Below are 26,628 nucleotides of genomic sequence, written 5' to 3'. Positions count from 1 at the left end.
TTTGATCACATATCTTAATAAAAAATTGAATACAACAAACGACCATATACGAAATGCCAAAAATTTATATCATGTGACCACAAATCTCGTAAAGGTTATCTATATAGAATGGAAAATGGTACTGCCTTCTGTGACGCAAAATATAATAAAAAAGTTGGTATTTCTTTATCTTTAAGAAAAAAAAAAAAAAAAAAAAAAAAAATCATGACTGCTTCCAGTCATCACCAACATAACTCGATTGATCGCCAAGCTCTTCTTCGATTCTGATCAGCTGCATAAAAACATTGGTTCAATAATCAATACAAGTTTTCTTGTTCCTTTGAATCTATATAAATTACATATAAACAGACTTCCTGTTTGTTCATAACATATTATAAAGAGATAACTAGTGAAAATTCTTCTACATAACATGTATATATATATATGCTATAAATGGTATATAGATTTCAAACTTGAAAGAATTGTTGCATTGATTAGTTTTTTTTACCTGATTGTACTTGGCTAAGCGCTCTCCACGAGAAGGAGCACCTGCTTTGATTTGACCAGTGGCAAGACCAACCGCCAGGTCAGCAATGAAAGAATCGTCTGTTTCCCCACTTCTCTGTGATATCACCACCCCCCATTCAGCATCCTTTGCCATCTTCACCACTTCAATCGCTTCTGTCACTGTCCCTATCTGGTTCACCTGCCCTTCCAAACACCCCCCTCATCATCAAAATCCAAAATATATATATATATATATATATATATATATATATATATATATATATATATATATATATATATATATATATATATATATATATATTTTTTAATATACATATATATTTAGTTGTTTTCTGTTTATCATTTATACCTTGAGAAGAAGGGCATTGCAAGCACGTTCATGAATGGCTCTCTCGATACGTTTTGAGTTTGACATCAACAACCCATCTCCCACAACCTTCACACATCAAAATCAAATGCATTTTAAACAATATTAATATTAGAAATATCTGACTTCAAAACCATTGGTCAACAAGCCTACCTGGCAAATTCCAAGCCCAGTGAAATACTTGGCTTGTTCCCAGTCCTCCATGTCAAACGGATCTTCAATGGAGACAATAGGATACTCTAATAATGCCCAACAGAATTTATTAAAAATAATAATTTAGACATATGTACTTGCATTAAGCAATTAAGTCAAAAACTATCTTGAAAACATATACCTTTACATAGTTCTTTGTACATCTCAACCATATCTTCTCCTGACTTGAAGTTTTGTCCTGATCTGTTAGGAGATTTATAATCCAAATCGTACTTTGTACCTATATATATAAATGTCAACTGATCAATGACATGAATATCTACTCAGTTATCATAGGAAATAACTAGGTAGATTTTTCAAAGTTGGAATAGGAAGAAAACAAAAGTACAATGAGTAGGTTGTTATTTGTTGCATGAAGCCCATGTTGAGAGGAATGATGAGCATTATTACCTATGCAGAAATCTGTAGCAGCAACATCAATTGCAATCTTGATTTTACCATTATACCCTGTTCTGTTAATCGCCTCCTTTACAAGATCTAATCCTTCTCTAAAGCTGCAAAAATCAATCAAATCAAAGCCTTTTAAAAAGATCACATCATAATTCATAATCATGGTGTATTGATAAAAAAGACATGCCTGGAGACATTAGGAGAAAAACCACCATCTTCACCAACATTACATCCCTGTGCACCATATTTCTCTGTAATAACAGCCTGCATATGAAAAAAAAAAAAAAAAAAAAAAACACAGATAAATCAAGAAATGCTACACTTGGACTAACATAGTGATGGCTACACGTATGTGAATGATAATGTATCCAATTAATAAATCACATGGATGAAGTTGATTGGATTAGGTTATACCTTTAAGTGATGATATGTCTCGGAACCCATTTGCATTGCCTCTTCGAATCTTTTTGCTCCAATTGGAAGTATCATTATGTCCTGATTTTTGTTTTTTTAAACAAATCAGCACAAAAAGGTAATAACTTTGCCAACTTACTAGAAATGTTTACAAGAAATGATGAATATATGTCCAAAGAAACAAAATTATACCAATTAAATAGATAAATATGTAACTGAAAACCAGCTTACTCTTATAGCCAAATTGTTCCCAGCATGTTTTCCACCATTTATTAGAGTGAAGGTAGGAACAGGAAGGACATGGTTTCCTCTGCCAGAAAGATCAGCAATATGTTTGTAAAGTGGAACCTGAAAATAACATTTTGTACTTTTTATATATGAGTGATATTATTTTGGATGAAGATCAAATAAATTATTAGATTGTGCATGCCTCCTTCTCAGCAGCTCCAGCTTTGCAAGCAGCCATTGACACAGCTAATATTGCATTTCCTCCAAGTTCACCCTGGATAAATTATAAGATATGAAAACAATGCTACAAAAGATGTTACAATTTCAAAAAACAGGAACATCCAAATCCAATACAACATATGTCATAAGTGAACACCATCATTCCACAAAAGATTCATTTACCATTCTACCAAGAGACATGCCAGTGACTGCACAGGTAAGAGATTAGATGGGATGGAAATGGATTTAGGGTTATTTTTAAAGATGAGGATGAGAAGGGTATACGCGTCTTTTTCACAGACGAGAGGTTGAGAGCCCTGTCACACCTTTTTTGGTGAGAAGAAAAAAAGTAATTTTTGTTCCAATGACATCCCTTTAATGCCACATTAATCAGTAGGCACTATTATATATTCAACTAATGACTCTGCAGGCATAACTAAATCAAGAGGAAGAGAAAGCTACCTTCTTCTCAGTCTTGTCCAAGTCTATCATTGCCTGATCAATTTGGTTCTGAAGGGTTGGATCCATGCCAACTATAGCCTCAGATATCTTCTCATTTACATTTCTAACAGCTCTGGTGACACCATTTCCAAGATATGTGCCCTTGTCTCCATCACGTAACTCAATAGCCTCATATCTATGATATGCAAGAAATTACAGAAAGTCTGGTTCTTATATCACCAGTGGAACATATAAACCAGAAGAAGAAGAGAAGGAAAATAGTTTGTAACTATTCCTATTGAAAATGGACACATAACAACAAGAAAATAAGACATGCATCATTATCCTACAATGTAGGTTGGGAACTAAATGTAATAACAATACTTAGTCCATGAACAATAATGAACTCTTACAATTCAGGGTCTCGTTACGTTGATCATTTTATAAGACACAACACAAAGTCAAAGAAATCACTTGGAACTAAACATAAGTTAACGATTTCATCAAACAGAATGAACCAGGTTGTATGCCTTCATCTGCTTTTCCACCGATAGGAACTTAGAAAATATGATTTTTTTATTTTTTGTATAGAAACTTACAGTCCAGAGGGAGCACCGCTTGGAGCAGAAGCTCGAAACATTCCTTTATTGGTGTACAAGTCAACTTCAACAGTAGGAATTCCTCTGCAATCAAGAATTTGCCTCGCTTTAACCTTTGTTATAACCGACGGAACAGCCTTTCGCATATGATTAGACTGCACAAACAAGCAAATACAAATTAATTACCCAGACTTGCCTCGTTCTCATAATCTCCTCGTCAGAAATCGTTAGCTAGCGTGTGATTTTAAGGTAGGAAAACACTTATTATGATCACAATTTCGTATGCTAAGAACAAAAAACATAGAAAGAGAAAAGAAGAACTCACGATGAAGAGAACGGGATCGGGAGTTTTGGCCCTAACAGCGGCATTGACAGCGTCTTCAATTTTCCGCGAGAGCATGTGTTTGTCTAGATACTCTTGCACCGACATTTTCACTGAGCTGCTGCACCTCCGCCTCGATTTTATGTCCCTCACAGTTCAATTACACTTAGATTGATCGATCGGATATGGCGAAATAGGCAGAGATCGGAATGAATTCGGCGGTGAAGAAATTTTCCGACACGTTGAAACCTAAAACCGTTGCTAAGATTTCGAATCGTTCACAGGCAGTTGCTCGAGTTTTGTGTTGTATTATTTACCATATGGTAATGGCTGTAAAAAAAAGTTTTGATAAAAAGTAAAAATACAGTGGATGTATCTTTTTTATTATTAAAAACAAGATCGATCGTATATAAGACGTAAGTATAATCGTATCAGATTGACAATAAATTGAAATAATTGGAAGTTTAAAGCCGAAAATTCGTCTCAATCTACCAATTCAGAAGTTATATAAACTATAAAGCCTGGAACATATTCATAAGATTAAAATTAAGAAGACTTTAGAATCTAACCATCATATATAATATAACATGACAAATGATTCTTCTATAGGCCCAAGTAATAGGCCCTTTATTCTATATGTGTTTATTCGGTTTAGCGTTAAGATAACAGTTACGAAATATACATTGTCCAAAAACACAATCGACCTAATCTCATTCATACACATGTATGTCTATTACTCACACACGTTTTTTAAAAATTCAGCTAGGATTTTTCATGACTTAGGAGGTTAATCAATTGTTGAGTCATATTAGGTGGTATCTGGTTAAAAATATTATGGTGAACACAAACAACAAGTTCGATGATATATTTGATACAAAAAAAAAAAAAAAAATGAAAGGGAACAAATGTGAATAAACTCAACAGTTAGTTACCCTCCTGAATTATTTTTCCATAAAATTTAAATGAAATTAAAGCTACAAAAATATCAAAGACTGCAACTTTCTTAGGCCATAAAGTATATGAAGAGTTTTTAGAAGGGGTATCTTGGTCAAAACATGGTATATACTACGGCTACTATGGTTAGCTGTCAACAACTCTCTGCAAAAGGATATTACTGTGTATGAAAGATATCTTTATTAGCATAAACGTTTAGCTCATGGTATATTACGATGTTATGTCTACAAAAGTTGCATGATCCTGTATATATTGATGTTGTATTTTATCCGATGAACTTAATCTTAAATCCAAGTAAAATAAAAAATCACAACATTTGTGATTTACTTGTTTGTAGACCTATCCAGAATCCATTATACGGTAAATCATTTTATTAGAAATGTAAATATAGTCATGGAATGCACCTGCTCAATCAAGATTCCTCTAATAATTATGCAAGTGCATTACAAAGTTGTACATATATGAATAATGTTCGTTGTGGGTTATGTTTTAAAGAGAAGCAAGAATGAACCTCATAAAGTTATTAATATAAGCAGGAGATGGCGTGGGATTTTTTTGTAAATATGTAAACGGAAAATGACTTAGGAGGGTAACAAATTGTTGAGTTTGTTCACATTTGGTCACTTTCCTTTTTTTTTGGTACCCAATATACCATCAAACTTGTTGTTTGTGTTCGCCATGTAACACTCATAAAAATTTAAACTTTTTCAACCAACCAAAAACCATCATTGTTTACATATTATTTTCAAAATAATTTAACCATCAGAGTTTCCCTACAATCATAAAACACAGTATTAGGAGGTGCACAATCACGTCTTCGCTTTCTCGCGATCCTCTGAGGTACCTGAAACATAATCCAAAACTGTAAGCCCAGAGCTTAGTGAGTTTCCCCAAAAGTACCACCATAATACATAGTATATAATCATAGATATCACAACAACAACATGCATATTGAATCTTCAACATGATTGGACCGCCTTGCAGGACTTCAACCTATCTAGACCACTCACAGAACCTTTAACATGTCTGGACCGCTGTACCGGGCCTTCAGCCTGTCTGGACCGTTCTCTAGGCCTTCAACCTGACTGATCCGCCTCACATGCCTTCAATCTATCTGGGCCGCCCTGGGTCTGTTGTCCTTTAACACAAAGCATGACCGCCTCAACCCAACCACACACAAACCGTGTCGACACATGTATAACAAACAAGAATATAACCAACCAATAAACAACAGACAAATCTTACACATCACTTAGCATCATCCTATCTATCAAGATACCAATCTAACAGCACACTAGCACACATAATAGGATAGCAATCCACAGGGGCCGACCTTGGTGCCTTCGACCAGTAAGTACAGTGAGGAAAACTTAACTCGAAAAGCTGAACAGAACTAAACAAGTCCCACACTGAAATCTCATTTCTCTACATGCTACTTACATCCAACAAGATCAGTTCCATAAAAAACCCAAAATACCCAAAATTCCCTCAAATTCAAGCTTGGTCAAAGTCAAAGTAAACTGGTCAAGGTCAAAAATCCTTGTTCATCCAACACGTCGTGTGTACTAGAAAACACACAGTGTTTCGCTAGAGATTAGATAGATGGGAAAACCCCGACCAACACACCGTGTTGGCTTGCAAACATGTTGTGTTTGCTTGAGCTTAATACAGTCAGTTGTTCCTTTGATTACAGGGACTCCATGGCTCAGATCTAGGCTCAAATGCTATCAAAAAGGATAAAGTTTCCAACTTTATCCATTGGGACCACTCCAAGGGTTCAAAAACTCATCCACAAGACTTGAAGATCCAAGAGCACCTTTTGTCTTGTTTGGACCGTTATGACGTGGAGGTGTCATATTAGTGGGTCGTGCTCCACTAATGGTTATCTGCTATTGGTGCAGATTTATTGGGAAGTAGCATTCTGAGCGCTATATTTGTCATTATGGAGAGTAGTTGGTACTATTTTGGCCTATTATGTGCCTTGGCGTTAGAACACCGAGACCTAAGTACGATGTTGCAAGGGAGAGGGCCTGGGCCTAACACTTACGTCGGGTAACGACTGTTAGCTAGGCCATCCTTTAGATAATATGGAGTCATTGGAGCTTCTTTCTTATTCCTATATGGTGACCGATCTCCATTATGTTGCGGCCTAGATTGCTCGGTATTTGGTGGCAATAGTTGATCGTCTTTGTTATTTGGGTACCGACTTAGCAGAGTTGGCCGCCGTCAAGACAGAGCATGATGAGCTTAAGGAGAAGGTGTGGCTCCTTGAAAATGAAAGACGCAAATTCGAGGAGCATTATGTTGTTTTAGCTGGAGAGAAGCCTGTTGCTGAAGACCAAGTAACTATCTTGGATGGGGAGGTGGAGCATTTATCGCAGTAAGTGCGAGATCTAATGGTGGAGAAGGAAGCGCTGGAAGCGTATATGAGACAACAAAGCAAGTAGCTGGCGATCAAAGTTTCGAAGGGGCGAGCCGTGGAGGAGGATTTGTTCTGGATCCTTAAAGAGGGTGTGCTCAGGATAGTTGACCGACTCATTGAGAGTGAAGAAATTTCACTTGGGGTCCGATGCCTGAAGGCAACATATGTGACTACCGGTATTGAGAATGGTAAGCAAGCAGTGCGGGAGCAGTTCCCTATCGAAAATTTTAATTCAGAGGAGTCGAGTGTTGCGTTGAAATTGGCGCAGGCGATGCAAACTGCCATAAAGGCATTCTTAAAGACATATTTTGCCTTGCACCTCCACCTTGGTGGGTTAGACATGGAGGGGATCCATCAACTCTGTTTGGATCCTTCAGTGGAGGAACGTCCTCCGATGAGCTAATCGGGGAATGTCGGTCCTTATTTTGCTTCTCCTAGCAATTGACTCTTCTTTTTTCTCGTACCACATCTTCCTTTGTTATTAGCTTGTATGCGATCTTCATGTAAGTCCAAGGAATACCTGGTGGACAATACATATTTATATTTTATTTTTATGACATTGTGCTTTTGTTTACAAGGTTGGTTTGCCTCTATTTCCGGTGGTTTGTGTTGCCCACCTGTATGTGCGTTCACTTCTTTTCTTAATTAAGCAATCATCTCCCAAGGTTTATGCTAGCCCTGGGCTTGATTAGGTCAATAATTGAGCTGTCTACTCAATCTACGACTCCAGAGTCCTTACTTGTTTAAGTCCCCTTGAGTCTATTTTTGGGACTCGCTCTGGGAACTTGAGAAATGCCCCCTTTTCGATTTGTGGGGTCGTGTTTTTAGGCCAAAACATTTTAGTTAGCTTTTGGTTTTGAACTTTGGCTAACTCATTATGTTGGGGTGTCATTTTTAGCTAGAGCTTATTGATTGCGCCATTGGGACTTTGCTTAACTCCTGAACCTTAAGGAGTTGCACTTCGGTCTTAATCATCTAATTCAAGTCGATATCTTCACCTCGAGGATTTTAGGACTTAGGTATTTTTTTGTTTTAAATGAAAGGTTATGAGCCTTTTTGAAGCCTTTATTCATGTCATGGTCAAGGCTTGTGGCCTTTTGGACCAAATTGACATGTTTAGGGAAAAGTTATGAACCTTTAACGCCTATGGTTACATTCTCACAATGGTTTCGCTCAAATGATGTGGATGATCAATCCTTATTACCATTTGGTAAACGTACACAACCTCTTATGATATCAAGCTTGAATTATGAAAAAAACATTCTAATAGTTTTTTTTCTAATAGTGGTCAATTCACATCACTTTATTGATAACATGTGTAGAATATCTGTAACACCTGGAGACCGGAAGGCTAAATGAGGAAAGAAAATCTCCAAACAAGAAGTCAACTCGTCGAGTTCAAGGGTGAGAACTCGACAAGTAGGAACGATGGTCACGTGTGTTTGTGCAATTTTCTTCCCAAAAACTTCTTATTTGAGGTTTTAACTGATAAAATAGATGTATGGAACAATAAAACAAACCTTTTAGTATTCTCTATATGTACATATGAAGGTGCACCTTTGTGATTTTCACCCTTTTGTCCATCACATTTCCTAGTTCTATCTCTGTAGTCTGTTTCTTTACGTCTATGATGTTTGTAATCATTGGTCCTATCATTGTAATCATAGTTTCTTCTACTTTTACTATATCTCTCAAAATCCCGCCTTTCCCTCTATCTCATGCCTCTATTATCCCTATCTCTTTCTCTGTTTCTATATCGTTCTGCATCCTTGTTACTTTTGTTAAGCCTTTCCACTTCAACTTCCTTCTTTTTCATTCTATCTCTCTCAATCTCTTTTAAATCTCTCCCACTATCTCTATTTCTCTCCCTATCTCTGCTCCCCTCTCTAATTCTCTCTCCAGGATCCCCCGATATATGGACTAATAGTAGTAGCCATAGAAATTTGCAGAAACATCAAATAATTAAACTCTGGAAAACATGTAGGCATTTCTTCTAGACGTAGGCATCCAACTTTGTATCTGTTAATTGCTATGTATTCCTAGCTAATAAAGTAGACAGCCCCCAGTATACTTAGACCTAATTCTCACACCAATATTTACCTAGAAAAAAAGTACACATCTTAATAATTCAGATTTTAATAAGATATTATTGTATTAGTATGAAGAAGAAAAAGATGAAGAAGCAATATCAATATGAGTAAATCCTTGGAGTATTGATGTCAAGATTTTGAAATTTATTCATCATTTTGGATTTTATTTTGTTTATCCTTTGTTTATTAACATCTATTTTCCCAAAATTTGGGAGGGAAATATTAGAAGTATAAAGAGGGTTAATGTTTTATTAGGTTTTGTTTGATTGGCTGGATTCAATAGAATAAAATTAGTTTTTTTTTCAATAAATTATATGCTTTTCACTCTTTTATGTATCATTTAATCTAATCAATGAATCTTCTATATAAAAAGATAAAAATAAGTTTACAATAAAAATATATGTTCTAGTTATTTGCATGGAACGACCACTTCATAACTTTTACTTCGTTTACATTTAGGGTGTTTTACCACTTGTACACTTTTCTTTAAGAAATGAATGCTTCTTGATACCCTTTTGGCCTTTTGTCTCCAAAGTCTTTCATTTTCATGATTTTATTTCCTTCTTTTTCACAATATTATAATGTCCTGGTCTTGAATCTTGATGGGTAAAGTCATTAACGAGCAAAATGGTCATTTATCATATTCAAAAAGTCTTTATGTATACAACAATATTACTTGATCGATGGAATGTCTTAATGGGTTAAGCGAGTAAAGTACCCTATATACTATCTAGACACCCCCTTTTCCCTTCCTGCCATTCATTTGAACTATGTTATAATGTGCTAAGTTGGTGAAGGGTAAAACGGTCATTTATCATACTAAAATAGTCTTTATGTATGAATTTTTTTTTTGAAAGAGACTATGTATGCAATATTAATTAATTACATGAATTGTTTCAAATCTTTCTTTGTTCCAGGTTCCAATCCACTCCACTCCACTGCAGTCCAATCCAATCCAATCTAATCTAATCCAGGTGATAACAAAACCATCATGTTTAAGCTTTGTGCTTTATCTTTTATACTTACTATAACATTGTAAGTTGTTATTTTTTTCATTTTTAAATGCAAAAAATAACAATCTACTTTCATTAAAGTATTTTCATTACACTTTTAGTTTTTGTATTTTTTAAAAGTAAAAAGTAGGATGCTAAAATAAATAAGCAAACAAAAGTACATTAATATTTTAAAGTAAAAAGTAGTATTCTTAAATTTCTAGTAATATATTTCTATAATATTTATGAACTAAAAAATGGAAAAAGTTGACTCTAAAAAAAAACCTGTTAATATAATATCAGAAGTGTGGATATCCTGGACTGCAAGATGGAATACCGAAGAGTTCAAGAAGAAATCAGAACAAAAAAAAAAAGCGTAGAGGTGTAGCAGATGGACAAGCCCTTTCTAAGCATATCGGTGGTTCAGCTTCTCATTCCAAGATTGCTTCTGATTTAGTAAATATTCATTTAATTTTATATTAGAGCAATCTACTTTCATTTAGAAATATCTAGTTCTATTTTGATTTTTATAAGGACTAAGCCTAAATGCATCAAATAGCAATCTAGTTTCCTTTAGCTTTATATTATAACATTCTAGTTCCATTTTGATTTTTAAAAGGACTAAGCCTAACTACATAAAATAGCATTGTACTTTCATTTAGTTGTATTTTATAGTTTTTCTAGTTCCATTTTGATTTTTAGGAGAACTAAGCCTAAAAAGTATGTTATTTTATTTTTCATTTTAAAAAAGTGGAGCCTAAATGCAAAAAATAGCAATCTACTTTCATTTACTTTTGTATCATAACAATTTAGTTCCATTTTGATTTTTAAATGGGTTTAGCCTAAAATTAAATTGCTATTTTTTCATTTTTAAATATCTTAGGCTAAATGTAAAATAGGAATCTACTTTAATATTGATTTTTTTAAATATATGTAGAAGAAGCTTTAGGGACATGATCCGGCACACCATGAACTATTTTTGTACACACACTAAGAATTACAATGGAGCGCCTTTTTTAGTTGACAAAGCTAAAAATATTCATGTAAGTTATATTTTGAATAATTTCTTGTAATTTTTATTTTGATTTTTTTTGTATAATTTTATCTCAACAAAATTATAAAATTGTAGGATGATTTTATGGAACGATGTGATTAATTGGAAGCGATAGAAGAGAGGAAATTGATGAGAACAAACTATTTTATGATGTTGCTGGGGACATAGTCGAAAAAAAAAGATTATATGGATTTGGCTCATATGGCAAGCATATTCGTTTTAGTAAAGGATCTTCTGAAACGCATCACAAACAATATAACGATAATAATGGTGAGACAAAAGTCGAGATTGAGAATTTGAAGAAGTTAATTGAGATGCAACGCGAACAATATGAGAGTATTCAACAAAAATATGAGGATGCTCAAAGTTTGAACAACTTGCACAAGCAATGAATGTAATTAACACATTGAGTGAACATGTCAAAACTTTTATTAATCAATGATAGAATATTATGTATCAAATAATGTTTTACGTTTAATTTGTAGCGACTTTTGATTTTGAAATATGTATCTTTTGATGTATTAGATATTTCATTTAGTTTCTATAGAAATACTTTGGTAATTTCGGTTTTATGTTAATTGTATTTTTGTAAATTGATATAATAAGTCAAATTAATAACCGAATTATATAGAAAAATGGTATGGAACGATTGTTATGGAATTGACTACAAAAAAGTTGTTACGAATTTTGCTATGGAAAAATTACTACTGAAAAATTACTATGGAATTTGCAATGAAAAAGTTGCTACAGAATTTCTTATGAAAAAAATACTATGAAAGTTGTTACAAAAAATTTACTATGGAATCTGCTACGGAAAAATTACTATGGAATATGCTATAGAAAAATTACTACATAATTTGCTACGAAATTGGTTTTGGAAAGTTTATGGAATTTGCTACCAAATTGGTTACGGAAAGATTGCTATGGACTTTGCTACGGAAACATTGCTATGGAATTGATTACGGAAAGATTGCTATGAAATTTGCTACGGAAACATTGCTACGGAATTGGTTACGGAATAATTGCTATGAAATTTGCTATGGAAACACTGCTACGGAATTGATTACAGAAAATTTGCTATGGAATTTGCTACGGAAACATTGTTACAGAATTTGCTACGAAAATGCTACGAAACTCAATTTGCAACAAAATAGATACCGTAGAAATTGTCATAGCAAAACCGCTACGCAATTATAATTTTGTAGCTAAACATTTTGCTACAAGGAAAAAAGCAACGGAGACTAAGTGAAAATTTTCGTAGCAAATTCCGTAGTTATTCAGCTTTAGCTACAGAATTTCAGCTTTTTGCTATGGAATTTTTCCGTAGTTAAATTGAAATTTTCTTATAGTGAATGATGATTATAAGACCATCAATAATACTCTGCATGACAACCGCCGTGGAGAGATTCCAGATCAGCCACCAAAACCCACGAACCCACTTCGGAATGCATACAACGACTAGAAGAGAAGAACAAAGAGAGAGAAGACAATCGCTTGAGAGTGAAGAAGAAACAGATTAGTTGTCCGCCTCCGTGCTCGCCACCACAAATCACCAGGACCACGAGCCACCACGAATCGTCGTGATAGTGTGCACGGTTGTGGTCCGTGGCCACATCAACAACGAGCATGTTCGTTGTAGGTAGACGTGACGGCCTAATGGGAAAAGGTCAAAGGGAATTTGAAATGGCTGAATATATTCATTGGTTAAAAGCCATTAATTAATACTAATATCACGACTTTGCAAAATGAGAGAAAACAATCGTCATTTGAAATCATTAATATTCATCGATTAATGATTAAAATGTTGGTTATTTACAAGTGGTTCCTTTTTCTATATTTTATGCATATTACCATAGGGATGTCAACGGGGGCAAACGGGGCGGGGAGTGCATCTCCCGCTCCCGCTCCCGAAATTTCCCCGCCTTCCCGCCCCCACCTCCGTCCCCGGAATGTTCAATGTTCCTACCCCTGCCCCCGCCCCTGAATCTCCTTTATTACCCCCGCCGCCGCCCCCATTCCCCCGCCCCCGATTGATTCTAGGCTATTTTTTTTTTGGCTAAAAGAAGTTGTTATTTAGACTAAAATAAGCTATTTTTTAGGTAACAAATAATTATTTATAGAAAAATTTTATATGTTAATAAAAAAGTTATGGCATTTTAAAAAATTATACTAACAGCTTAAAAACATGTTTTTTGATGAATTTTGGAAGCTCAAAATCATTTTATAGTTTATTATATTTATATAATTAATATATGTAAATATATGTGTAATTTATTAACGGGGTCCCCATGGGGATTTCGGGACGGGATTGCCTACCCCCGCCCCCGCCCCCGAAATTAAAACGAGGGTTAACCTTGCCTCCACCCCCATCCCGCCCCCGATTTTTTTAAAAAAAATCCCTAAACGGGATGAGGCCCCCTACGGGAACAGGATCCCACGAGACTTTTTGACATCCTAGATTACCAACATAATTAAATATTGTTTATAAATTTGAAAATGTGGTGCAAGAGGTGTCTCAATTATGTTCAAGCTCAAAGATACAAGGCGGTTAACCGATTAGATGTAGAAACGCATTTTAATTTTTTCATTATAGCAACCGGATTTTGGGCGATAGATTTGGAACCAAAAATCCGCTTCCTTAGAGAATAGTCAATAAAACGGGTGATTAATTTCAAGAGCTAAAAGGAGTGGAGAATAACGGAGTGTGCATAAGAGCTTCAATTAGTTAATACACATCAAAAACATATAATTGATCGTCACCAACAACCCTCTGGGTTGACTCTCCAACGAAACCCATCAAATAAAAACTAAATCTCAATAAAAGATTATACCTTGAGAACTAATTTGAACAAAAACCCATAACGTGAGCTGCAATCAACAAAGTATAAAGAAATCAAAAAAGAAGGTTAGAAGTTTGGAAACTTCAAACTTGATACCTAATGCACATGCTCTTTACTTTGTAGCATTGTCATAAACCAAAAGTAATTAGTGATGAAAGAAAAAAAAGTTAACGAGGTGTTGTTTCTCTTTCGGAAGTGCAAAACAACGTATTTTGGCACTTTAAGTAGTGGAATATATATTGCTTGAGAAGTTCATCAACAAGAATATATGTTTTGAACAGATAATGAACCGGACATTTGTGGGTTTATATATGGTCAAAAAGTTATCCTAAAAGGAAGGTTTGAGGCCATATTTGAGGCGAAACAATCATTCCATTAGAAAAATAATGAACAATCAAAGAAGAAAACGTAAGGTCCCATTAAAAATCAAGCTTTTAGTTGGTTGAAGTATTTAAAATGCATCAAAATCCAATTTTCGTTGTAATATTTGTCTTAATAATCTCATTGTACAATTGGCAAGCCCTCATTATCAAAAAAAAAAAAGAGAGATGAAATGGATGAAGAAACGACCTGTTCAGCAAAAATGGGAATGCAAATAAGCTCTTCTTCTGCGATACACATGGAGCTTCTAGGGGACTTTCCAACTTGTGAGAAACCAAAAAGAAACATCACAATGTTAAAAATAAAAGTAGAAATTGAATGTAGAAGACAAATGAAATACAGTGTTGATCAAACTGTACTTGGTATCATATTTTCTTGTATCACCTCTAGACTAACCCATTTCATTGTTTGAAATCTAAATAACAAAACCTAAAACGCCATCAAAAGAAATCACAAAATTACTTTACCTCTACGATTAAAATTACAATTATTTTTAAAATTTAATAATAACATTTTTTTTAAAGAAAATGATAGAAATCGTTGTTAAAGTTTTTTTTTTTTGTCGGTTTTTGTCGTAAAAAATTTCACATGAGATTATTTTTTTCAAATGTTTTTAAATAATTAGATCATTAATTGATGATCATCAACAAACTTACTAATCAAACAAATCACTTCTAATACTTATGAGTTTGTTTTTGTTTACCACATTCGCCTTTAGGTATAGTTGTCATATTACGTATTTCAACTTTTAAATTTACTTGTTTATTTAAGGTTGAAAAACATGTGATATTTGAAATTCGTTTGTTAACGGTCCTGTGAACTTAGGAAAGTTTCATAATGTAAGTGATATTTAATGCTGATAAAAAAAGAGTTTATATTTGTTTTAACGTGGTTGGTGATACTAAAAATAAAAATATATATAAATATCAAATCATCTAAAAATAACAAAATGTATTAAATTTTAGAAAAAATATTACATAAGCAAAAAAAACCCTCTAAACATGGTGTGTATATATATATATATATATATATATATATATATATATATATATATATATATATATATATATATATATATATATATATATATCAAAGTTTTCAAATTACAAAAAAACTATTATTGTGAGATCTAATGAACAATTTCTAACCAAAAATACAAAAAACAGAAAGGGAAACAAAAAAAAACCTTGCCTTTTAAAAAATTTATAGCATAAAAAATAATGCACATTAACAAAAACAATGAAAAATGCAAAAAAAAAATTGTTATTACGGTTAAATCAGGAAAAAAAGTATTGATTTGGATGGGTTTAATGAATTTTTTTTGTCTAATCATGATGTCATGCTAAACCAGTTATATGGATCACAATAAATGTAGTGAAATTTGATTTAAGTATAGTTGTCATACTAGGTGTGAGATTCGTATATTACACGGGTTGATTTAAAAAAAAATTAAACTGTAAAATGTAAACAAAAATTATTTTTTAATGTATAACTTTAAAATAAAAACGAAAAAACGTATTTATTGCAATTTAATATCATATATATATATATATATATATATATATATATATATATATATATATATATATATATATATATATATATATATTTAATAGTTTACATATATAAATATATGATTTTAATTTTAAAAATTAAAACAAATCAAAAATTCACAAGTGGATAATATTTATTTCAAAAATATCACAAAATAACAAGTGTCAAAACTCATGAAAAATTGATACGTGACAAAAAAAACTTTCATTTATTAAGGATGATTAAGTATTTTAACTTTTAAATTTACTTGTTTATTTATGGTCGAAAAACATACTATATTTGCAATTCGTTTGTTTACGGTCCTGTGAACTTAGGAAAGTTTCACAATGTAAGTCATATTCAATACTGATAAAAAAGAGTTTATATTTGTTTTGACGTAGTTGGTGACACTAAAAATAAAAATATATATCAATATTAAATCATCTAAAAATAACAAAATATATTTAATTTTTAGAAAAAATATTACATAAGCAAAAAAATAAAAATTAAAAAATAAAAAACCTCTAAACATGGTCTCTCTCTCTCTCTCTCTATATATATATATATATATATATATATATATATATATATATATATATATATATATATATATATATATATATATATATATAAAAGGAAGGGGTATATGGAAAAATAATAACCCTAAAAATCATAAAATTACATAAAAAAATACTTAGAGATCACAAAACTTTTTTTTTTGAGTTTATATATGAAAAAATCGCAGCTTTTATAAAAATCGCTGAAAAAAATATAAAAAATCGCTTTTTATTTTTTTATTTTTTTTTCAGTGAATTTGAAGAAAAAATTGGATTTTTTCATTTATAGAGTCAATTTTTTTTTGTGATCTTTAATTATTTTTTTATGCATTTTTATGATTTTTAGGGTTTTTTGTTTTATATAGAACCTATATATATATATATATATATATATATATATATATATATATATATATATATATATATATATATATATATATATATATTACAAAATTTTCAAATTACAAAAAATTTATTATTGTGAGAATTAATGAACAATTTCTAACCAAAAATACAAAAAACAGAATGGAAAAAAAACTTGCCTTTTAAAAAATTTATAGCAAAAAAATAATACATATTAACAAAAAAAATGAAAAATGCAAAAAAAAAATTGTTATTGTTAAATAGGAAAATTGATTTGGGTGGGTTTAATGAAAAAAAAAATTATCTTATCATTTTGTCATGCTAAACCAGCTATATTAGTTATAATAAACGTAGTGAAATTTGTCTTAAAAATTAAAATATAATGTTTAAACCTAAAAAAAATATAATGACTTTTAAATAATTACCAATATGAAAAATTTCATTTTTAAAGGCTAATAATATAAGTATCCATTATTCTTTTCAAATTTCATCTTTGACCTCTTTTTTTTTTTTTTTTTTTTTTTTTTTTTTTTTTTTGTGTTTTCATTCTATTTTTTTTTTGTTTATTATTATTATTATTATTATTATTATTATTATTATTATTATTATTATTATTATTATTATAACTCTATAAAATTCGGAAAACATTTTAAATTCAGATGGAATTTTAAAATTCGGACGACATTATAAATTTAAACGATATAATAAAATCCAAACGACTATGTAAAACGGAACAATAACAAAGTTTGTCTTTAATTATCACAGATATATTAACTAGTTCGGTATTACATTTACGTGGTGCGTTATACGGATTGAAAGCAAACTTTACTTTTGTTCCATTTATATAGTTGTTCGAATTTTATAATGTAGTCCAAATTTATAATGTTGTTCGAATTTTAAAATGTTGTTCAAGTTTTATATGGTTATCGATAATAATAATAATAATAATAATAATAATAATAATAATAATAAAAGATGAAAAAGAAAAAAAAAGAAAAAGAAAAAAATGATGTCAAATCAAAACTAAAAAAGATGATTAGCTTGATTTAGGGGGATAAAATTAGTTAAATGAGTACTTATAACACAACCTTGTGGTGCTAAAAAAACCCCATTACGGGTTTTTATTACCTTGTTTTCCGAACAAGTATAATCAAACAATTTTATAGGTTATATATATATATATATATATATATATATATATATATATATATATATATATATATATATATATATATATATATATATAACATTTTCATAAAAAATATATAATGATGTTTATTATTTTTAATGTACTCTTAGAAAAATATCTATTTACTATTTATTATAACTTTTTATCGAGTCTCACTATTTTGTGTATAACTCAAAACCTTTTTTTGGATTATATATATATATATATATATATATATATATATATATATATATATATATATATATATATATATAAAGCAAACTTTACTTTTGTTCCATTTATATAGTCGTTCGAATTTTATAATGTAGTTCAAATTTATAATATTGTCCGAATTTTAAAATGTTGTCTAAGTTTTATATGGTTATCGAAATTTATAATAATAATAATAATAATAATAATAATAATAAAAGAAAAAATAAAAAGGAAAAATACAAAAAAGAAAAAAATAATATCGAATCAAAAGTAAAAAGGTTGATTAGATAAAATTAGTTAAGGGGATATTTATAGCACAACCTTGTGGTGCTAAAAAAAAACCCTTTGCGGGTTTTTATTACATGGTTTTCTGAACAAGTATAATCAATTAATTTTATAGTTTATATATATATATATATATATATATATATATATATATATATATATATATATATATATATATATATATATATTAATAATACTTGAAAATACATATAAAAATATTAATTATATAGAAAATTTTCACCTTAAGTCACACCTTACAAACGAAGTGATTCGCTAATGGTTGAGATTTGACATTGCCGTCAAATCACGCCTTTCGTTATTTAGAACCTTATATATATATATATATATATATATATATATATATATATATATATATATATATATATATATATATATATATATATATATATATATATATATTAAAAAAATGTATTCGAGCAAAACATCTGGCTTTTAAAATTTTTTTATTAACACTTTTTTATGTTTTTTAAATAATACAAACAAGTGGTCGTTGTTGGATTCATTTTATTAAAATAAAAATGAGAATCTTATATAAAAAGAGTCGGTTAATTTAAGAAAAAAATTGGAGACGAATTTAGCTTTAAATGAAATAGATGATTTAATTTGAACCAGTTTTTACCAGATTTTAGCATAAGATATGAATTTACAGTATAAAAATTTAGAGATTAACCTATAGAAGACGGTGTATAACTGAATAATTTAAATTATATTCAAACAAAAAAACGTCCAAAAATATATTAAATAACAAGAGTAAACATTATAAACTAAAAACGTCTAAAAACAACAATGTATTTGAACCAAACGTAAAAGAAAAAAAAACATTGTATTAAAAAAAAAGGTAAAAATTATTTAAATAAAATGTAACACAAACAATACTATCATGCTAAATAATTTAATTAAAATATAATATATAAATAATATTTTTATTAATTTATTTTAAATAAGAATATATATATATATATATATATATATATATATATATATATATATATATATATATATATATATATATATATATATATATATATATATTAAAATAAGATAAAATTAAAAAACATAGTTATTAAAGATTGAATGTGAAAGATGTAACATGAAGGTTTTTTTTTATTAAGAAAACCCTTTTTAAAATATAGAAACACGTTTACATAGTTAATGACTAAGTCATGAATTTTATAAGTGTATGTTATTCTTATTTTGGTAAGTTTGTCAATGATTTGATGATGATTCCAATGAATAATGATATGTTATATCATCACTCCCATACATGAGAAAGGTGGATGATATTACAATAACCATGACATATCTAAACTAAGTGAAGGAGCAAGGGTTTTTTTTTTTTTTTTTTTTTTTTTTTTTTAATTAATTTATTTAATTATTATTATTTTAATAGAAACCATCTTATTATTTTTAAAGAAACAATCTAATGATTTTTGGAAAAAAAAAATATATCAATGAATCCCATATATTTTATACCTAATAAACATTATGAATAGCTCCATTGTCTCAATATAACCGATTCATCTATAATTTAACAGAAAAACTTTGGAAACGTCATGTAGAGATCTAGCGACTTTTGTTCCTTATGGCTTCAACTATTTCTCCTACCGAATTCCATGCCAGCCGTCGTCCGACCATGCCATCGATCACCGCCCAGTCGCTATCTATTGCCGCTCATCCCCTCCACCGACCACGATCAATCCACATGTTTACAACCTGACCTGCCACCACTAGTATTTTTTACTCTTTCATATTTTTAATTTAATTTACAGTAGGAACCATATGGTTTTTGGTTATAGATTTGCCGCTGATAGTAGCTAACCTAATAGTTCTTAAGAGATGTGTAAATGCATACATTCAAATTGACTCGATGTCTATGAAAAAAGATGGCGTTTGTGATTTTAGTGACATCAGGATATTTTGTGTAATTGAAACTTATATGTGAGCTAAGAGGCTTCGTAATTTGTATTCTAATATATGTTTGGGTATGTAACATTGAAAGACCATCACTTTCATAATACTAAAACAATTGTTACTCCAAAACATGTTACATGCATATTCACAAATAATATTTTACATTGATAATTTATTTACAAACGATTCGATACAAACCGACTAAGTTTAAGTTTATTACAAAACTACCCAGGATATTGTATATTTTATAGATACTAAAACTTAAATACAAAAGCGTATAAAGCTATACTGGATGCTTATTGCCTGCAATATATTAAAACATTGAGAGGGTAAACGGTGACGTTTAATGAGTTCAATAATAGATACAATATAACGTTATGTCATATATATACTTCAATATGACAGAAGCAAAGAGGAATAAGGAACAACAAAGACATATGTAAATCATGTGAAAAACTTTCCATATTACTCAATAACTTGATTCAAAGATATCCCATCAATGAGACATAACAATTTCCAAACTTGATATATATCAATAAAGCTTCGGCCCAAATGGCACAGAAGACATACAATTTTTGATTAACATTTTGGTAGATTTCCAGCTTATAGTCTTGTCTAACCATTTGCCAATACCATAGAATAGAAGTCATTCTCTTACGCAGACATGCTCTACATGGTCAGAGGCTACATATCAGTACCACCGTGAATCTAAATCCTTTCACTGATCACATGGTAAAAAATATAACTTTGCTATCATAAATAGCGGAAATAATAACAACTGAAAAGCACATAGCACATATAGCACATAACATACAATTGTTCATATATATATATATATATATATATATATATATATATATATATATATATATATATATATATATATATATATATATATATATATATATATATATATTGAAACTCATATTGAAATAACCAGGGGTTAACATAGTAATTTGTGTAACACTTCGTTCCTATGAATAGTTTTCTTCTATAAAAACCGGGATCTTTCTTGAAAACCGGACTTTACGAAGGTAGAGCTTCAAACCGAAAAGATAAATTTCTCGGGCTTCTCGGGCACTTATGGGCGTGTTTCGGGTGTTAAAAATAATACCGGGTCTTCGGGGGAAGTGGAAATAGCCAAAATATAGAATAAGGGGTGAAAAAGGGCAAAATCTCCAAAATTACCTGGGAGGTCTCGTTGCCTCTGTATATAGCTGCGAGCCTCAGATCTGAAGCAAGAGGAGATGAGGGCAGGTGGCGCGGAAGAAGGGCAAGGCTTGGAGGCGACACAGGGCGAGGCGCGTCGGACGCCGGTTAGCTGCAACTTCGGTCGAATCCGGAAGCAGAACGCGTCGACTGGTCGAACACGAGGCGGACACGACATCGAACACGCGACATGCATCGGTTGGTCCACAATCCGACACGAGGCACGCACGCGAGAATCTGGTTGACGTGTCCGGGTACTGTTCATGCGATTTTTCCCGATTTTCAAGGATTTCTCGATTTTTGAGCCAAAAACTTCCGAAATTCATAACTTTCGCATACGAGCTCCGTTTTTACGTTCTTTATATGCACGCGTAGGTAAAATTATGCTCTACAACGTTTGTTTAGACTCCGTCAACTAATTTTGAATTTAATTTTAATATTATTATTTTTAACAGACCGGGACAGAAAAATTTGTTAAAAATTCATAACTTTTTCATCCGACGTCCGTTTTTGTCATAGTTTTTACCGTTGTACTACTATTGACGAGACATTCGATTCTCGTTTAGGTTGTGTCGACTAAACATTGCTCGATCTTTATTTTGAGTTTTTTGCTGTCTACTACTATTCCGAAACTTAGAAAATCATAACTTCCTCATACGAAGTTAGATTTAAAAGTTCTTTATATGAAAGTTTATTATTTTAACGAGTTCTACAACTTTCATTGAGATCACTTAGGCTAAAAATTAGTTTATCAGAAACTCACTTTTTATTCGACATAATGTTTGTCGGTTTTATTGCGGGTTTTCGATTGATCATAACTTCGTCGTTATAACTCGGATTTCGATGAGGTTTTCGCCTAAACTTTTCTAACGAGATTCTTTACAACTTTAAATAATAAAATTTTAACTTATTTCAAATTTTATATTTTCCCTAAATTTCACTATTTGACATTTGACTGGAATCTCATAAGACTTCTAATAATTTCTTAAAGATTCTAAGCATAGTTTTACTTCATTTCTAGTAAAAACCATCTGTTAAAACTCAACATTCAAATTCACATAATATTTCGTAATATTATTCATTTTTATAATTTACAATACACGATAGCTGAATGTGTATGTTACAAACATTCTGTTTGAAATTTAATTAAATAAGTAAATTAATAATAAACCCTTAACCCCAAGATGTAATCCATATTATTCTATTGTAAACTTAAATCTTTAATATTTAGCGGGGTGTTGGTTTCGGGGAATTAAATGATATAATTTGGACTTTTGGGGGTTAAAAGTGTAATTCCAGGATTTATTTTGTAAAGAATTCTGAAGGCTGATGATTTTTTGGTAAATTATCGAATCAAGTTGAAAGGATTTGGGAGGAAGGGGCTGAAAGTGTTATTATGGGCAAATATTTCAAATGAACATGTATAAACCATCATCTCGTTTCATTTAAACCTTAAACCAAGTTCAAGTGCAGCTGCCACCCTACTCTTACCTCCAGTCGCCGCCGCTGCAATGTTGAGTCCTTACCATGGCCGTGAGCCACCAAGCGAGCTAAGCCCCGCTGTTGCTGTTTTGCTGCCGACGAAGACGTGATTCAAGGCTGATGCCGGGGCTGCTGTTTCCTTTATCTTCTTCGGTAATGGTGAACCCTTCCCCCTCATTCTTCTATCATTTCCTCATGTATGTCGCCATTGCCGCCCCGACGGTCATCATATGTTGATGATTTCCTCTCCGATCACCGCAAACCACCATAAGAGTGGTAGTGCTATGTGTGTGTGTGTTCGTACATTAGCCTATGTCGTTGTGTGTGTGTGTGTTTCAATCATTATTATGGGTGTGTGGATAAGTTATCGGTTGGAAAACATAAAAAGACCACCATGGTGACTGCCACCCATGTTACTCCTTCTGCTGCCACCAACCACCGTGAGAGGTGGTTGTGTGTGTGTGTGAAATGCTGTTATGTGTGTGTTTATTTCAGTTGAAGGTTTTTTTTGGGTCTTGCTTGACTGGGAATTGAAGAAAAACCACCCCCACCACCGTGAAGTGGTGGCTGCCACCTCATACCACCATTCTTCCGCCATCAACAGCCACCTTAGGTGGTTGTGCACTTGTGTATGTGCTTGGGCTAATGAGTGAGAAGCTTGTGATGTTGTTGGGCATAATACCATAACCACTACCACCATGGGGTGACGGCTTTCGCCACGAACCGCCATTGACCACCACCACCCGAGGTGGTAGTTGGTGGTGCCCGACTTATTATTCTCTAATTAATGTAAAAACTTAACCATTAGACTAATTGGCCTGTGATTGGGTAGGAAACCCTAATTCGGGTTTAGAAAACCGTAATTTTAGAGATGTTAGTTTTGGATTTGTCTGGACTTACATTTTGGACCAATAGATTAAAGCTATGAGTTATACCCGACCATACCATATGATTGAACTAGTAGAATGATGGACTTAATGGATTAATTCCTTAAATGATTAATTCCTTAAGGGGTTAAGTAAGAACACTTAACCCCAATCGTCATTTTATTTTAAAACCCTAATTGTGTTGGGTTTTGAGTTAGGCTTTTCTGTTGGGCTTAGATGTTTGGATTCTTGATTGACCATCCAAGAACAAGTATATGGGCTAGCATATTTAGATTGGCTTTAAGGTAAGGCCCATGTAAGGGGTTTGGGCCCAATTTGGAAAATTGGTCCTAAATTGGGCCTTGGTTGATTATTTGGCTTTTGGGCGTTCAGAGTGTGTGTTTGGGCTTTGGTCTTGAACCAAGCTAGGTTAGGGGTAAAATGGTCCTTTTACCCCAAGTGTATATTTATGGTTATGCATTGGAACCCAATTATTAACTGGGTGTTGTTTTAATATTGACAGTCCGGGATTTTCCAGCTAGCAGCTAGAGTTTTATCCGCGGGACTTCAGCAGTGTGAGGTGAGTCTCCTCACTGTTTGTATGGGTCGAAGGCACCAATGTTGGCCCATTTGGTTTATGTGTAGTAGGAAGACCTTAGGGTTGGCCCTAGTCATTATGTATGAAAGACCAGGAGGCGGCTCCTGGAAAACTGTATGCAAGACCAGAATCTGAACTCTGGCAAGTAATTGGTTAAGTAGTATAGTTTGTATGCTAGTTGTCTTTGAGATGATTGCATGGAAGACCAAAAGGTAGCTTTTGGAATTTGTCTGTAAGACCCAGGGTTATGGCCCCCAGCCTGGCAAGAAAGATCACGAGGTGGCTCGTGGCATAATGGCAAGACTATGTGCAACACATAACACCTTTATTAATTATGATATATGTTTTATATGAATGGCTCACGGTTATGTATGACATGTATGGATCAGTTGATATGTATGGTATGTGGTATCTAGGGAACTCACTAAGCTTCATGCTTACGGTTTTCAGTTTTGGTTTCAGGTACATATAATTTTCAAATGAAAGAGTTCGGGGGGATCACAATATATACACCCATGATTTCCTCAATATGTGATCTTTGGGATAAAACTATGATATTTGTTTTGTTTGAAATGTTTTTCAATGTCTTATACAACTTACAATAGTGTTTTGGTTAAAATAAAAATGAAATTTTTACCCTGGACTTTTGGGATGTTACAAGTTGGTATTAGAGGCTTGGTTTGAGGGATTCAAGCATACTCTCAGGTGTGCCTGAACTCAAACTGAGGGCTTGATGAAATTTTTATAAAATAAACACTTAATTCAAAAGAATTTCTAAGCAAAGAAATTGGTGTGATGCGTGTAATCGACCGAGCTCAAGTAAATGGTTCCCAAAATACCAATACATGCTTGTTATGTGATATGATATGATTATGTGACTCACATGCTAGATTAGAGCTAAGGATCTAGGAGATATGCTGTTGTATGCTTATATGAGCTTGTAGATTTGCATGCTAGAACTGATCAGCCAGAGGTAGGATGGTTTGATTGGAGTATGTTGGTTAGTTTTTCCATTGTCTGAATGCTACTTGCTTTGTGCTTTATGGGAATCTTAGTAATGTGAGTTAGCTACTAAGTGAATATGCTAAATCACATGTGGCACAGGCTGGATAATCTCAGAGTGATGGATTTGACCCAATTGCGTAGCTCTTGCGTGAGTCCAACCGTTCTAGGGTTGAGTCTTTTACTCAAAGGATTATATGATCTTTGTTGCATGTGGCTATATTCATGAGGTAGCTAGTTGACATTAATGGGAATCCTTCGATAGTTGAGGTCTGTGTGGATTCGGGAACCTAGGAAAGCCTAGGATATGCTGTAGTGGGTTAGTAGTACGGTTTAGTGAATTTTAGGAGCATCAGTCTGAGGAAGACTTAGAGGATTTGGGAGGATTTCTGAGTAAAGTATTGATAGGTGTGGAAGGTAGTATTGGGCCCATACTACTGAAAGAACAGGATCCATACTTCAGATCTGTGAGAATCTTGGAGAATCTAAGAAGCTTAGGGGAAGAGAATCCTTGAGTATGTTTTGATCATTGGTTGTGGTTTTTCTGTTTGGAGATGAGCACTCAGGGAGGTGGTTTTGGTTCGGGTTCTGGCTCAGGTGCGGGTACTGAGTCGATTAACGAGTAGTTGTGGGAGTTCATTTCATCAGAGATCTCTCGTTGTGTTTCAGAGATAGTGGATGAGAGCTTGGGATCATTCCGTGAGGAGGTTATGGCTATCATTGGAGCCCACACTATTTCTTTCCGGGAGTTTGGTGCTTGTGGAGCTCATGCGTTCCATGAGGAGAGGTACCCTACTGTCAGTAGGAGGTGGTTAGCGGATGTGGCTAACACGTTTAGGACGAGTTTCTGCACCGAGGAGGCGAATTTCAGATATGCTTCCTACTTGTTGAAGTACCGAGCTCGCGATTGGTGGGAAGAGGTTAGTAGTGAACTGGGTGATGATGTTGCTGATGCCATGTCATGGGATGATTTCTTGACTAGGTTCT

The 26,628-nt window shown here is 32.3% G+C and overlaps 1 protein-coding gene across 2 annotated transcripts; it reads right to left on the bottom strand.

Annotated features, from left to right (window-relative positions):
• Window positions 1-45: 45 nt before the first annotated feature.
• Window positions 46-4,037, bottom strand: LOC145042289 (cytosolic enolase 3-like). 2 transcript variants are annotated; one of them, XM_078990693.1, is made up of 13 exons: window positions 3,704-4,027; window positions 3,379-3,533; window positions 2,801-2,975; window positions 2,322-2,393; window positions 2,123-2,239; window positions 1,892-1,972; window positions 1,665-1,741; window positions 1,478-1,581; window positions 1,209-1,307; window positions 1,028-1,113; window positions 857-943; window positions 488-685; window positions 46-271 (listed from the first exon to the last, which is right to left on the bottom strand). In XM_078990693.1, exons 1-13 carry the CDS (start codon window positions 3,806-3,808, stop codon window positions 203-205), a joined length of 1,425 nt encoding a protein of 474 aa, XP_078846819.1. In that variant the 5' UTR covers window positions 3,809-4,027; the 3' UTR covers window positions 46-202. The 2 variants fall into 2 exon arrangements, with proteins under 2 accessions (XP_078846819.1, XP_078846820.1); XM_078990694.1 differs by lacking the exon at window positions 46-271 and having other exon boundaries at window positions 559-690; window positions 3,704-4,037.
• Between the last annotated feature and the right edge of the window lie 22,591 nt (window positions 4,038-26,628).

This window comes from Lactuca saligna, chromosome 4 (assembly GCF_052625555.1).
Source record: "Lactuca saligna cultivar CGN05327 chromosome 4, ASM5262555v1, whole genome shotgun sequence".
Taxonomy (NCBI): Eukaryota; Viridiplantae; Streptophyta; class Magnoliopsida; order Asterales; family Asteraceae; genus Lactuca; species Lactuca saligna.
The sequence above is the reverse complement of the archived record's forward strand: the minus strand, read 5'-3'. Positions and strand labels throughout refer to the sequence as shown.

Coding starts and splice junctions, on each gene's coding strand:
- LOC145042289 (XM_078990693.1), bottom strand. CDS start 3,808: ATGTCGGTGCAAGAGTATCTAGACAAACACATGCTCTCGCGGAAAATT. Junction 2,976..3,378: donor AGCGGTGCTCCCTCTGGACT/GTAAGTTTCTAT, acceptor TGCATATCATAG/ATATGAGGCTATTGAGTTAC. Junction 2,240..2,321: donor CTGGAGCTGCTGAGAAGGAG/GCATGCACAATC, acceptor TGTTATTTTCAG/GTTCCACTTTACAAACATAT.